This window comes from Coregonus clupeaformis, chromosome 9 (assembly GCF_020615455.1).
Source record: "Coregonus clupeaformis isolate EN_2021a chromosome 9, ASM2061545v1, whole genome shotgun sequence".
Classification (NCBI taxonomy): Eukaryota; Metazoa; Chordata; class Actinopteri; order Salmoniformes; family Salmonidae; genus Coregonus; species Coregonus clupeaformis.
The window spans coordinates 34,839,996-34,855,707 of NC_059200.1; the positions used below are offsets into that span (position 1 = coordinate 34,839,996).

The 15,712-nt window shown below is 42.2% G+C and overlaps 1 protein-coding gene across 5 annotated transcripts in view; it reads right to left on the reverse strand.

Moving 5' to 3' along the window:
- Positions 1 to 3,521: 3,521 nt before the first annotated feature.
- LOC121573977 (cell adhesion molecule 1) overlaps positions 3,522 to 15,712 on the reverse strand; it is a 435,550-nt gene continuing 423,359 nt past the window's right edge. For all 5 annotated transcript variants that reach the window (XM_041886409.2, XM_041886413.2, XM_041886412.2 and 2 more), the window contains 2 exons: positions 4,832 to 4,960; positions 3,522 to 4,020 (listed from right to left, as the gene is read on the reverse strand). In XM_041886409.2, coding sequence (XP_041742343.2) covers positions 3,902 to 4,020; positions 4,832 to 4,960 — 248 coding nt within the window. In that variant the 3' untranslated portion in view covers positions 3,522 to 3,901. The remainder of the gene's footprint in view (positions 4,021 to 4,831; positions 4,961 to 15,712) is intronic.

Genomic DNA, 15,712 nt, shown 5'->3' on the forward strand with positions numbered 1-15,712 from the left:
TGTTGCCCAGCGACAGCCCCAAAACATCACTGCTCTAGAGGAGATCTGCATGGAGGAATGGGCCAAAATACCAACAACAGTGTGTGAAAACCTTGTGAAGACTTACAGAAAACGTTTGACCTGTGTCATTGCCAACAAAGGGTATATAACAAAGTATTGAGAAACCTTTGTTATTGACCAAATACTTATTTTCCACCATAATTTGCAAATAAATTCATTACAAATCCTACAATGTGATTTTCTGGAGAAAAAAATTCTCATTTTGTCTGTCATAGTTGACGTGTACCTATGATGAAAATTACAGGCCTCTCTCATCTTTTTAAGTGGGAGAACTTGCACAATTGGTGGCTGACTAAATACTTTTTTCCCCCACTGTACATGAAAAATAAGAATTTAATAAGGAAGAATGAAAAACAACACATACACCAGTTACTTTGAACATTAATATATTTTATTTTTTATTAAGACAATAACTAATTTTTTTCATAAAAATGTCTATTAATGAACCAATACAAAATGTGTATGGGAATGTGGATATCTTTTTTCTTCATTAATACACATTAACATTGCCCAAGTAGACCTACAGCAGAAAGACAAAAATAATCAATGAAGACAATGAATTGATAAACAACCAAACGCCCTGGGAGGAAAACCAAACGTGAGAGACGTGTTTAAATTGATAGTTGCACAGCCACAGCTGAGTGTGTTCTGTTCCTGCGTCATTTTAACAAATGGAGTACTCATACATTATGAACTATGTCTATACAAAGTCATACTTAAACACATATTATACAGTTCACTGAATATTTAAGAAAATACATAAAACATGTACAGCTTAAATGCAAAAGAAAAAATCACTAGTTGTCTCTTGATCTAAAATGATTTGAGTTTTTTTTTTATATACTTAATCAATTTGTGGTGGGGCCTAGACTTTGCATTCTACCTGAGATGCAATCACACCATTCAATGCACATGAACCTGAGACAGGGAATTAACAAAGGAATGTAAAAAGTAATTTGATAAAATAACACGGTCAGACTACCAAGTTAACAGTACCTTGAGTCACAAAGGGGCATTTCATGAGAAAAATAAAACAGATAACAACACTTAGGAAAAAGAAATTACAAAAAAACAAACATTCTATACTCAAAGCCAACTCATTCCACACCTCTCTGGACTTTTCACATCCATCCAAATAGTTGTCCATCATCGAATTATAGTGGTCCCCATTCCAAACCACAATACACATAAGTAAAAGGTTAAAAAGCAGAAACAAACATATATATCGACCCAGTCCACACAGCGGTGAGTACATGTCATTACATCTCCATCTACAGAGAGAGTGAATAGATGTGTTCACTTGGTAAGAACATAATTTTCTAGGTCCAGTTTTGAATGGAAACCGCCACACTTTTTACCGAAGCAAAATAATGCTCAATGTTAAATACAAGTCACACAACCTCAATCTAAACGATGGTAACATTCTCTCTGTTGTTTGTTCCGTTTAAACAACAGAGGGAATCCAAAATGTTTCATATGATGTCACAGTCTAAAACTAAGCATTTAAACGAGTCAGGAAGCCACCGCTGTCCTGATAAACAAACAGCATTGTCGTTGTGGTACAGTGTTAAATCAGTGATAGCTCCTTTTCCAAGATATCATATTTGTAATAAATGTCAAATCAACCTCATTGTCATATCAACAACCTCAGCAGGACAGTAACTAAATTCAACAGCAATACTGACTGTGGTGATGTAGAAATTAAATGAAAAGTAATAGATAACAAAAAATGACTTTTGGCATTCCCCAATTCTCCCCCACTGGCCCTTTCAACATGGTCTCATCTTAAAGCTTAGGCAGGTCATTCACAAAGAAAGAAAAGAGAAGACTGTATTATGTTGGTTTAGAGGTGCACACTCACATACATGCAGTGTGGTGTTGACTGACTGTTTTGGCAACTGAAAATTGTCGCATCATGACAAGACCATGTACAGTCCAGAGGCTGAGGTGTGATAGTAGTGGCAATAAGGCCCTGTCTCCAGTGGTAATTCCTAGTGACACACACGCTCCTCAACTGTCATCACCCATTCAGGAGTGTTGCACAGTATGGAGTGACAAAACTCACAACAAACAGCTTGTGATAATCATAAAAACCACAAAATTATTCTGTCATGAAATTCCACTAGGATGTAAAATATATTTCCTGGCACGTGTTTATGCATAATACATTGGTGTGAATTTATTGGCTGGACATAGTTTGTATATTGTTGGAACTATTCATTCTGATGCATCTCAACTGTTTTGAGATAGTGTTTTGTCTTGATATCATATCCTTTGTAAAAATGTCTTAGATACAATGATTGTAGGTTCTCTGCTCAGAAGCTTTGTATCCACTATTTATCACCATCTCCTTCAAAATCCTATAACCCTTTTTACACCTCTAGTTCTAATTTTATACACAAGGCTGGAAAATACAACTAAATGTGTGATTTGCCTGTTCAGTTTATACCAAGATGAAGGTAGTATCACTTTTTTTTATGTTGATTGCAGTAAGTACCTCACAACCTAGATTGATATCTCTCTTATAATGAGAATATTCACCTTTGATAGTCAACATTAGTTTGGAGATGTCTTCCGGTCATTTCTCATTTAAATGAATCCTATCAGTATTACATATTTTGTTTTCTCCCCTAACTGTATTACAGCTTGGCCAAACTGAGGCATCTTGATTTAGAGACAAAGGGTGAGTACAACACCAAAGAAACCATTAAAAACTAATTATTATTTTCATTTTTTTGTTTGTAAAAACTATTTCTGAATGATTGAGGATGTAAAACCCAAAAATGTCATCACAAAACAATAAATGCCTGCCGGGGGATTGCGGTTCCATTCAGTGGAACAGAACAAAAACATAATTGTACAGAGAATAAAAGGTGTAAATAATGAATTGAAAATGCCTCTAAATTCAGCATAGCGAGGGTGAAATAATGTGCCTTCTACTTTCTTATTCCAAGCTGTGGCAATCTTTTAAATGCGCTGGCATATCTAATTTGAAAAACAAATTGAAGAGGCAGAGGAAGGAATACAAGTGATCCACAGTGATGAGGAATTGGCCCCGATACAAAGAAAACAAGGACAGTTTTCAAGACCAATTGTCCTCTACTGTCTTCCTTTAGATTATATTTCTGTGTGTGTGTGTTTTGAAGGGGGGGGGGGCACAATGTTATTTTCCTCATATACATTTTTCGAATATGATACGTAAAGCGTTGGATGTGTTTTGGAGCTTTCAAAAGGTTTGGGAAAAAAAGAAAGGTGGTGTTTGAGACCTGGCCTGCTCACAGTATAGTGGAAATAGGGTTCTTATGAGCTTTTGGTATGCAGGAGAGGACGTGTGTGTGAACACAGTGGGAGAGATGAACAGAGCCACTTTGTAATTTTACCCTCATAGGAAAGCCAACAGCACAATGATAATGAAGAGAGTGGAAGAGGGGAGGGTGGGGAGCAACAGGGCATATTGATGGGGGGAATAAAGAATGAATAGAAAATAAATTCAGAACAAGGCACAGAATTTTCTGCAAATGGTTGAACTAAACACAATTCGTACCAGCAGTTTTGGGAGGTGTCGCATGGTGACGCTCTCTTCTACAGTGATTTCTGGCAACCCCCAAACCCCCCTCCCTTACCAAAAACCTCCCCTCCCCATCTTTCCACCTTATACACACAAAACTTTTCCTCTGGACTATACATTGTTCAACCCCGGGCAATCATCCCTAAAACCAACCTATCCTACCCCCCTTACCCAACCCAACCCAACCCAACCCAACCAATTCTCAACCCCCCCTCCCCCAACCCAAAGACAGCGTGGTGTCCCACAGAGGACAGTATTGGGGCCCTGTGATTTCTATATGTAGTACTCTTTCTTCTCGTCCGAGTTGTTGTGGCCCCCCTCTGCGTTGATAATGGCCGTGTCTGCGTCTGCTGCATCGTCGGCTCCTTTAGCTTCATGTGTGAAGTAGGTACCTGAAGGGGGGGGGGACGAAAAGGAATGAACAACTTGATAAAAATGGACACTTCATTGCTAAGCTCCTGAATGCCTACTCAAGTTTCCTTGACATTAAGAAGCAAATCATTGAACCAAAACGACCCATGAGGTTTATTGAAAAAAATGTGATCTCATAAAATACGTTATTAAAATATAATCATATTAAACTCATAATTATGTCCGTTGGCACACCTACACAAACTCTAATGGAAACTGTAGCTTAAAAATTATATATCAGCTGCTACAATTTTTATTATTGTACGTAAATTATTTATTTGCCACTGCAAACCTCTCTGTTGGCATTCCTTGATTCGCACATTGAAATACAGATTCTGCTTCAGCTCGACTCACACCTTCGAATTAACCTTGCCAAGTTCAACAAACGAGTGGGAATGAGCAATCCACTTCAAACTTCATTTCCGACAGGGATTATTCACATCCCAACAGTGTTGGGCCTGATAATGAAGGCGATAGCCCAGATCAAATGGAGAAGGGCAGGGAGTAATTTAGAATCAAAACCAAAACCATGGGCTGCACTCCAAATACCACCCCTTCAAAAGTACAGTAGCCACAACAGAGAAAAAATCAGATGGGGCTCAGGCGGTATGGTCAAATTCCTAAAACATTGTTCAGGGGGGAGAGGGAAGTGGATTTCTGATAGCCCAGGACAACATTAGTATGATACTGAGTAAAAAACCCATTACATTATAGTGTGTTTGTGTTCTTTTTCACCTTGTGGTTCCACAGAGGTGCTTCTATAGATAGAAAACAAAAGGGTTTGTCACATACCTTTGTGTCTTGCAAAGTACCGTCCCAAAATGATGAGTAGACAGAGCATGGCAAAGACAACCACAGCCACTACTCCTCCAATGACTGCATGGTCGACCGCTCTTGGTGCTCCCTCTCCAGCTCTGGAATCTGTATGCACAGTAAGATAAACAGCTTTTAGAGAATCCACTAACAGTGCATGCTAATGGTAGAGATCACACCCACTTTGGTGGATTAGAGATCTCCAAAGAAATAATGATGACATTTATCCCTCATACTACACTGCTCAAAAAAATAAAGGGAACACTTAAACAACACATCCTAGATCTGAATGAATGAAATAATCTTATTAAATACTTTTTTCTTTACATAGTTGAATGTGCTGACAACAAAATCACACAAAAATTATCAATGGAAATCAAATGTATCAACCCATGGAGGTCTGGATTTGGAGTCACCCTCAAAATTCAAGTGGAAAACCACACTACAGGCTGATCCAACATTGATGTAATGTCCTTAAAACAAGTCAAAATGAGGCTCAGTAGTGTGTGTGGCCTCCACGTGCCTGCATGACCTCCCTACAACGCCTGGGCATGCTCCTGATGAGGTGGCGGATGGTCTCCTGAGGGATCTCCTCCCAGACCTGGACTAAAGCATCCGCCAACTCCTGGACAGTCTGTGGTGCAACGTGGCGTTGGTGGATGGAGCGAGACATGATGTCCCAGATGTGCTCAATTGGATTCAGGTCTGGGGAACGGGCGGGCCAGTCCATAACATCAATGCCTTGCTCTTGCAGGAACTGCTGACACACTCCAGCCACATGAGGTCTAGCAATGTCTTGCATTAGGAGGAACCCAGGGCCAACCGCACCAGCATATGGTCTCACAAGGGGTCTGAGGATCTCATCTCGGTACCTAATGGCAGTCAGGCTACCTCTGGCGAGCACATGGAGGGCTGTGCGGCCCCCCAAAGAAATGCCACCCCACACCATGACTGACCCACCGCCAAACCGGTCATGCTGGAGGATGTTGCAGGCAGCAGAACGTTCTCCACGGCATCTCCAGACTCTGTCACGTCTGTCACATGTGCTCAGTGTGAAACTGCTTTCATCTGTGAAGAGCACAGGGCGCCAGTGGCGAATTTGCCAATCTTGGTGTTCTCTGGCAAATGCCAAACGTCCTGCACGGTGTTGGGCTGTAAGCACAACCCCCACCTGTGGACGTCGGGCCCTCATACCACCCTCATGGAGTCTGTTTCTGACCGTTTGAGCAGACACATGCACATTTGGGGCCTGCTGTAGGTCATTTTGCAGGGCTCTGGCAGTGCTCCTCCTGCTCCTCCTTGCACAAAGGCGGAGGTAGCGGTCCTGCTGCTGGGTTGTTGCCCTCCTACGGCCTCCTCCACGTCTCCTGATGTACTGGCCTGTCTCCTGGTAGCGCCTCCATGCTCTGGACACTACGCTGACAGACATAGCAAACCTTCTTGCCACAGCTCGCATTGATGTGCCATCCTGGATGAGCTGCACTACCTGAGCCACTTGTGTGGGTTGTAGACTCCGTCTCATGCTACCACTAGAGTGAAAGCACCGCCAGCATTCAAAAGTGACCAAAACATCAGCCAGGAAACATAGGAACTGAGAAGTGGTCTGTGGTCACCACCTGCAGAACCACTTCTTTATTGGGGGTGTCTTGCTAATTGCCTATAATTTCCACCTGTTGTCTATTCCATTTGCACAACAGCATGTGAAATGTTTTGTCAATCAGTGTTGCTTCCTAAGTGGACAGTTTGATTTCACAGAAGTGTGATTGACTTGGAGTTACATTGTGTTGTTTAAGTGTTCCCTTTATTTTTTTGAGCAGTGTATATTGTCAGCTACTCCAGCCTAAAATACATAAATGCTGTATGCAGTTGGAAAGAAGCGCAAAATGAGAATTGTGAAAACATTTATGAAATGACACAAATAAAGGCCATGAAGATTCTTTCTAAAACACACAATATGATTCAAGTAAAATGTATATTTTATATTCCAGCTTCCACCATAATGAAACAAAATATATAATGGACTGAATTATATAAAATGGCCAGAATGTGGTAAGAGTTTGGTTTATTAGGCAAAATGACTGTCTTTCGAGAACCGCTATACAAAATTCATTTACATATCACATAGCATGTTATCCAATTTACAGTAAGAACATGCAGAACTCTACTGTGGTTTGCCATTTAACTGAATGACAGGAGAAGATAGTGGAACATTTAAACATGATTTATGAAGTGATACCCTTGGTTCTCAACTTCAATCTGCCAGAGCAAGCACTGCTGTTCAAATAAATCTGGACCCTGGTTTGTCTCGAGTCAGAGCCATTGAAATACATTTAGCCTGCAACGACTAAAAACTGCAGTTTCCAGGAATAAAAAGAAGAAGATTTATATCAGTTTGGCCTGAAGAACAAGGCAGGCCTCAGAGGCTCCAAACTGTAATGATATGTGAAGGTTATTGATCAAGTGTAGGGATCCATGACAACCTAAAGTTAATGGCGGTTTGTGGACTTGATTGGTTCTTCACGGCGCAAAGGAGGAAAATCTTTCATCAATAGCTCACACTCTGCTAGGAAATGATTTTGGGTGAGAGAATAAATAGGAGACCGGGGGCTTTCGACAAGACCTTATGTCAGTGAGAGAGAGAAAAGTTTCAGATTCAATGAGGGATTATACATTTGTAAAAGTGAGGCTGTGGTAATAGCCTATGCCATATCACAGCTACATTCCCATATACTGTATATCAAATACTAATCAATTAAAATGTGTCATTCCGGGCATTTAATTCCAGACCTATGTATGTTTACAGGTGCATCATCTTCAAAGAGCTATCGCGAAAAGATAGGAAGGCAAGAGGGAATGGAGAAAAGGAGGGAAAACTGAACATCCCTGCACTCATCGCTAGCCTGAATCCCAGCTCAAGGAATTACTTGTGGGAGCTCAAAAAACAAAAACGGCAGGCCACAACTTATTAGAATATAACCAAGAGCGAGAGAAGCCCATGCTGTTGGGCAACATGCCCACCCTTTTCCTTACCCAACTCACCTCATAAACAACTCACTGGTAATACTGAGTGTGGGAGGGAAGGGGGGAGAGAACCCCACAGTCACAGTGCTACCTGCCAAACTCAGCCAAACTCAACCAAACATTACTTGATAACCCTAATAGGTTATTTTGACTTCAGATTTCCTTTTTCCGCGCTGGGCAGATTCAATTAAAGTCTGCAGAAGTCCTTTTGACACCTAATTCGCTCTTGTCAGGGAGGGAGGTAAAGACGTGCGCTAACACACTTTCCTATTAAGATGTTAATGTGGACTTGGGCTACGCCAGTCCGTCAGGCTGGGGGATAAACAGAGGCCTATGGAAATGTCAGGGAATTTTGCTCTCTCCCCTCCCCCTGAATAAAAATACTTCCTTTTTCTGTACTGGATGAGGGACGGGTGGATGAGGGAGGAGAGGAGGCACTGGGTCCACGGTGGGTTTGATGTCCCACTCAGTACTTGACACTAATTAACATAAGCTGATAAATGGACTGGGCTCGGGGAGCTGACTGTTGCCACCCATCCTACATCGGGAGTGATCTGACCCCCAGTTGACCCCCACCCCTATCCCTCCCTCGCCCCTCTGTCGGCCCGCCATCCCCTGCCAGCCTCAGTGCAGCAACTGTAGACAAATGACATGGGGCTGGGAAACGCAGGCAACAAAAATCAGACTGTAGATTGGAGTTTATGATGGATTGCAGCAAGGGGTGTCGCTCAGGTCATAACGCAATCAGAAGAGGGGGAAATTGTAATTTGATAAAAGTCCACTGTGAACCAACATTGTTGCATTGTGTAATTTCAGAAAGGGCCAGATGGTTTGGAAATGAGTTGCTTCACTCTCATAACACAAACCAATGAACGCCTAATCTCATCCAGCCCATTCTGCCCCAGGAATATTCAATAATTCACAGCGAATTGGCATGGTAATGCAAACTCCTGAAATGTCCCTCCATCCAAATTGACTGTAATCAGTCACTTAATTATACGTATTGCAGGGTGCTTATAGATGAGTCATTACCACCAACAGCAATCCTTGTTAAACACTTAGGATTTAATCGTATAAAACTGGAGGAACGGCGCATCCGTGCCTTTCTATACTTCAAACAGATATGGGCGTTAACAAGAATATATCAAGGTATATATTTTCAGCTCATTGACACAAAAACCTTAAGGCAGAATAACCATGTGGATTAAGACCAAGACTTTATTCAATATAAAACGGGTATACGATAGTTTTCGGGGTGAGGCAACACAACAATTCTTCCTGTGTTGCATGCTGGAAATGATATCCGGTTGACTTTTTTGTTTCACACAGTGTACACCTGGTTTAAAATGAAAACGTCAGTAAAAGTGTAAACGTCAGTAAAACCAAATGCTTTTGAAGCCGAAGTGCCAGCACCCAGCGAGCACAACTAAGCACTCAGATCTCTCTATCCTCCATCACCCATCTTTCTCCACAGGTGGCCCCCCCGTGGAGAGGGGAGATTGCTACAGACATGGCGAGATGGCACCTTGGTGCTACCAGACACCAGGTAATCAGGGGCGGACGTATTTCTCCATCCCCGGAACTGGGGTGTTACCCAGATTATTACCCAGACGCTGGAGGCCCCCAAGGCCACACACTAGGCCTTTTCACTCGGCATTGTTCTTATCCCCAGGCTATCTTAACCCTGGGCTAAGCTTTAGGCCTGGGCTAAGGATTCACACTTGTATTCCAAAGCACTGGGTTTACGGACAAACACACATTCTATCTCTGCCACGTGACCAATGTTAAGCAATAAGGCATTTATTTAAACATTATTTCCTCTTGCTTCTAGCCTAGCATTTTATTTCCAACAGTGCTGTCTGGCTGTCTGACCTCAGAAAAAATGTTTCACTTTTGACATGCGATATCGCCCCTGTACAGCGAATGCTTTGCATGGACGAGACATCAACTTTTCTGATCCAGGCAAAATCATGCAACAATATTATTATCATGGATAGCTCTATCCAATTAAATGTCAATAGAAAAGCTATGAAAACAGATGAAAATGAAGCATTTGCTGCCCTTCCAGCTGTAGAGTTTGTGGCTTCAGTTGGCTAGCTAAGTGAGAAGATGGTAGCCAGCCTGCATAGCAATCGTTTTTGTTAGCCAAAGCAACCAATGTTTTTGCATGGATAAAAGTATTTGGTGACATTTGTTGACAAAAGTATTAAAATACCGTGCAGAACGCATCACAGGCATCACAAGCATATGCAAATTAAGTGAAAGTGCAGCTTTTGTGATTGGACAGTGAAAATTCTATGCGTTGTTCTTGACCCCATTTCACACTGGCTATTTTGGCACCGTGTTTCTGGAGCTAGCCCTGAAAAGTCTTTGCTAACCCTGCTCCAGAGCAGGGCGGGCTAGCCCTGGGCTAAGATAGGTGCTAGCCCACTTTAGAATGTGCAAGTGTGAACACTCGCTTAGGAGGCTCTTAGCCCTGCCCTTACGAAAAAATATTGCAGTCAGAATGCAGTTATTCTGCAGTTACTGCGTCCAAAATACCACAGTCGACTGCAGTTACTGCACTTTTAATGTAGTTTCAAAACTACAATATTTTTTTGTAAGGGTGGGCAAAGGTGTAAACGCGCCTACTATGGGCCAGCCTGGTGGGCCAGCCTGGGTACGCCACATTTCGATACAGCTACGACCGGAAGTGACTTTTCGGAGCAGGTTAGGAGAGCATTTATTTTAACCTGCTACATTAATTATCCTAACCTACTGCGTAAGTTCTCCTAAGCTGCTACCAATGTCACGTCCAGTTGTAGCTTTGTTTTTAGGGAATCTTGGAAGGCCTGTCACAAGCTCAACTAAGCTCATGCATGACGAGGGAAAGTGTCTGAGGTGGAAAGCTAGAATTGCATGCACATATAGAGGCAAGGCTAAAAGCATGCCTCAAAAGCAGAATGATTTCAATGAATAGTGTTTACCATTATGTTCACAAAGGTGATATCTTATTGTGAACTGTACAAAGAAAGTGTTGAATAGATGTCTAAAGACAAGGAGTCTTTTCAGCAGCCAGAACACAACACTCAACCCAAGGAAAGGTGATGTATTGAATTCAGAGAGCCGTGGTCTCCTTTGTATGGAGAAAATGGTAGTCTCTAGGTCTCCATCAGACGACAACTGAGTCTAAACATGAGTACAAACATCCAAGTGACATATAATTCTGGGTTTTCAAAGTCCAAGACAAAGACCTAAAGAGAAAGAAGAATAGGTCCCAACAAAGCTCTGTGTGGATACAGGACCTTGGGGTTGAAGTGAAATACCAGTGTGAACACAGTCGTGATGAGGGGAAGGAAAGGATGACTCTCAGGGGGTGTCCATCTGCAGACCACATTGGGAGTGCTGTCATGTGGGGTTACTTTCAAACACGCTTCCCTGATAGAGTTGGTGACCGGCCCCTATAGGAAGTGACCCGCGGACAATGGGCTGGTTAGCTTGAGAGGGTCGAGGCATTCTGCCGTCCACACCTTTTGTAACCCGAGACACATCCTCCAACACTCAGAGAGGAAAACACAGGCGTGATGGAGTCTATAGCGTTTTGCTGCTGTGATGTGGCGACGTGTTGTGTGTGAGTAGCAGCACCTTCTTTTGGTAATTTCCCTCCCTCTCTCTCTCTTGATCTATCCATCTATCTTGTCAGTGGGAAAGAAGATAAAACAGAAGAGTCTGTGTCTATACTGTTTGCTGAGAATGTATTGTCCCCGGTCACCCACACCTCCCTGTGGTTTCTTTACAGTCTAGGTTCTGATCTAGCCCAACACCCTCCAATTTACCACCAAACAACTTGAATGACAAACGCCCAAGCTATATACTAGAGCTCCACAGGGATCTGACTCTGTCCTCCCTGCTCTCCTTTCCCTCCGCATTCTCTCTTTCTCTCCATGACTGTTTTGCTAAGCGTCGCCAGAGGATAGAGAGGGTGAGTGTTTCCAGCCCTCTCCCGGTTGTTTGCTGTTTATGTGGAGAGAGAGAGTGGAAATGTATTGGTTTTCTCTCCTCCACCCCCATCCATCCCCCCTCTTGTGAGTGGAGCCTGTAGCCACACTTGATCTTGCTCTCAGAGTCAATTACTTCGCTTCCTTGGGATAAGGCTGCTGTTGTTTTTCAGCACCCAGGATTGGGGCGCTCATTGTCAAGTTCTAATAACTTTCTCAAATGAATCACACGATAGCAATAGGCCTCGATGCTATCCTCTGGTGGACAATTAAAAAGTTATTCAGTCTGTCCTATCGCCATCTCTCCTTGTTTTGTTGCCTTTTGACATTTAGGACGCACACACAAACACACTCATATGCACTCTTTTAGTAAATCTCCATCAGGTATTTCAAATACATTAGCCAAGCCAATTTAATGAGCATCGCTCACTGAAATCAAGAATACTTTAAGTGTTTCCTTGAAAATATCCTCTCTGTTTCAATATGCAAAATTAGTGAATTACCGAGCCAATTTCTAGAAAGGTCTACCACTCCAATTGTTTTTCTGCCTGCTTTTTTCCAATGCTTATGATAAACTGTTGCAACGTAGATAAATCCCAATCTGAGGTCACTGACTACCTTGGTCCATAGACTACTCTAAAGTCTATAGCGATCCATACAATGAGGTAGCCTATACTTGCCATTTGTGTGAACTATTCTAGAAAGGCTAGAGGCTAGCTTAAAAAGGCGTAGGTCTAGATTCAATCCGGGCTGCAGAAGATCCACGTTATAGCGTGATTGACATTTAAAGGTAATTTCCGATTGAGCTGACATATGCAGCTTTTGCCGTGAATGCGGTCTCCGCGAATGCAGAAACTTTGTCTTTAAAAGGTGTATAGCTGAAAAGAGGTGATCGGATTTAATCTATCCCTTTGTCTACATGCCATAGGTCCTGTACAACACTGTAAACAATTATGACAAACATGACTGTGTGTGTGTATGTGAGTGTGTGAGAGTGAATTTCTGTGAATTTGACTCTCTTCTGAAAGGTAAGTGTACGTGAATGTACCCAAGTGAGTGTGTTTGTGTGTGTCTAAGTCTCTGACTGAGTCTGTAAATATATGATTACATGTGTTGCGTTCTGTGGTATGGACACTGCGTGCGAATCACGGCGATGTGTAGCTCTGGCCTGTCCCCCGCTGAGGTCCGTATGTGTGAATAATGAGAAGAAATGAGGAGGAAATGCCATTTTCAGCTTTAATATCTCATGATTAGGGCCTAATTAGATGGCTCCACAAGGAGGCGAAGCACGGCAACAGGCCATCTTGGGCTCTGCTGGAGTATGTGGCTGTGGTAGTGTCCACAGGGCAAAACACGTGTACAAATGAGTGTATGTGGGAATACTAGATCATAGCTCTGAAGTATGTTGTGTCAATCTTGTAAATCACACAGGCGCAATGGTAATACTACATAGCAGCATGTTGATTGGCATATTCTCTTATGTGGGCTGTCCTTCTCAACGTCATACTTAAGCAGGTCTTATAAGTTTAAGGTATAAGGTATGAAGTTCAGTGTTTTTACCAAACATCAATGTTGAAGATTTGTGAAAAAACTAACTCACCGTGAAAATGTTCTGATTCAAGTTTAACTTTACTTCCACTCGCATGGTGGTTGTCTTGGCATTAAAAAGAGTGCATCACAAGTCCAGTATAATTTTCTTAACTGTTTTCTCTCAGGGGCCACTTTTAAGATGGATGTGAATTTCCATCGTTCCCATACATATTAAATAAAACATTACATAACTTTTATCTTTAAAGGAGCTACATGTAGCATTTGTGCATTGTAATTTCAGAAAATGTCCATACTTTCCTTCAGAAAGTATTCATACCTCTTGACTTATTCCACATTTTGTTGTGTTACAGCCTGAATTCAAAATGGAGAAAAAAATATTATAATAATCACCCAACTACACACAATACCCCATAATGACAAGGTGAAAACATGTTTTTGGAAATGTTTGCAAATTAAACTCTTCAAGCTCTGTCAAGTTGGTTGTCTAGTCATAGATTTTCAACCAGATTTAAGTCAAAACTGTAACTAGGTCACTCAGGAACATTCACTGTCATCTTGGTAAGCAACTCCAGTGTATATTTGGCCTTGTGTTTTAGGTTATTGTCCTGCTGAAAGGTGAATTTGTCTCCCAGTGCCTCTAGGATTTTAGTATTGTGAACTACAATGTTGTTGATCCATCCTCAGTTTTCTCCTATCACAGCCATTAAACTCTGTAACTGTTTTAAAGTCACCATTGGCCTCATGGTGAAATCCCTGAACGGTTTTCTTCCACTCTGGCAACTGAGTTAATTCTACTTTGACATTGTGGGGTATTGTGTGTAGGCCAGTAACTCAATCTCAATTTAATCAATTTTAAATTCAGGCTGTAACACAACAAAATGTGGAAAAAGTCAGGGGGTGTGAATACTTTCTGATTATTTTTGGCCCGACACAAAATTGCATTCTGATGGTGCAGTCTTCCTATTTGTCAAAAAAAGCCAGTCCGTCTTTTCTTGTCGAATAGGAAGGCTGCACCCTCCCTGTCTTCCATCAGCATAATTTAGAGGCATGGTCATCTCTTCATGAGCACAACCAACAATGACAACTGGGGCAAGCATTCAACATGTACAGTGGGGAAAAAAAGTATTTAGTCAGCCACCAATTGTGCAAGTTCTCCCACTTAAAAAGATGAGAGAGGCCTGTAATTTTCATCATAGGTACACGTCAACTATGACAGACAAAATGAGAAAATAAGTATTTGGTCAATAATAAAAGTTTCTCAATACTTTGTTATATACCCTTTGTTGGCAATGACACAGGTCAAACGTTTTCTGTAAGTCTTCACAAGGTTTTCACACACTGTTGCTGGTATTTTGGCCCATTCCTCCATGCAGATCTCCTCTAGAGCAGTGATGTTTTGGAGCTGTCGCTGGGCAACACAGACTTTCAACTCCCTCCAAAGATTTTCTATGGGGTTGAGATCTGGAGACTGGCTAGGCCACTCCAGGACCTTGAAATGCTTCTTACGAAGCCACTCCTTCGTTGCCCGGGCGGTGTGTTTGGGATCATTGTCATGCTGAAAGACCCAGCCACGTTTCATCTTCAATGCCCTTGCTGATGGAAGGAGGTTTTCACTCAAAATCTCACGAAACATGGCCCCATTCATTCTTTCCTTTACACGGATCAGTCGTCCTGGTCCCTTTGCAGAAAAACAGCCCCAAAGCATGATGTTTCCACCCCCATTCTTCACAGTAGGTATGGTGTTCTTTGGATGCAACTCAGCATTCTTTGTCCTCCAAACACGACGAGTTGAGTTTTTACCAAAAAGTTATATTTTGGTTTCATCTGACCATATGACATTCTCCCAATCCTCTTCTGGATCATCCAAATTCACTCTAGCAAACTTCAGACGGGCCTGGACATGTACTGGCTTAAGCAGGGGGACATGTCTGGCACTGCAGGATTTGAGTCCCTGGCGGCGTAGTGTGTTACTGATGGTAGGCTTTGTTACTTTGGTCCCAGCTCTCTGCAGGTCATTCACTAGGTTCCCCCGTGTGGTTCTGGGATTTTTGCTCACCGTTCTTGTGATCATTTTGACCCCACGGGGTGAGATCTTGCGTGGAGCCCCAGATCGAGGGAGATTATCAGTGGTCTTGTATGTCTTCCATTTCCTAATAATTGCTCCCACAGTTGATTTCTTCAAACCAAGCTGCTTACCTATTGCAGATTCAGTCTTCCCAGCCTGGTGCAGGTCTACAATTTTGTTTCTGGTGTCCTTTGACAGCTCTTTGGTCTTGGCCATAGTGGAGTTTGGAGTGTGACTGTTTAAGGT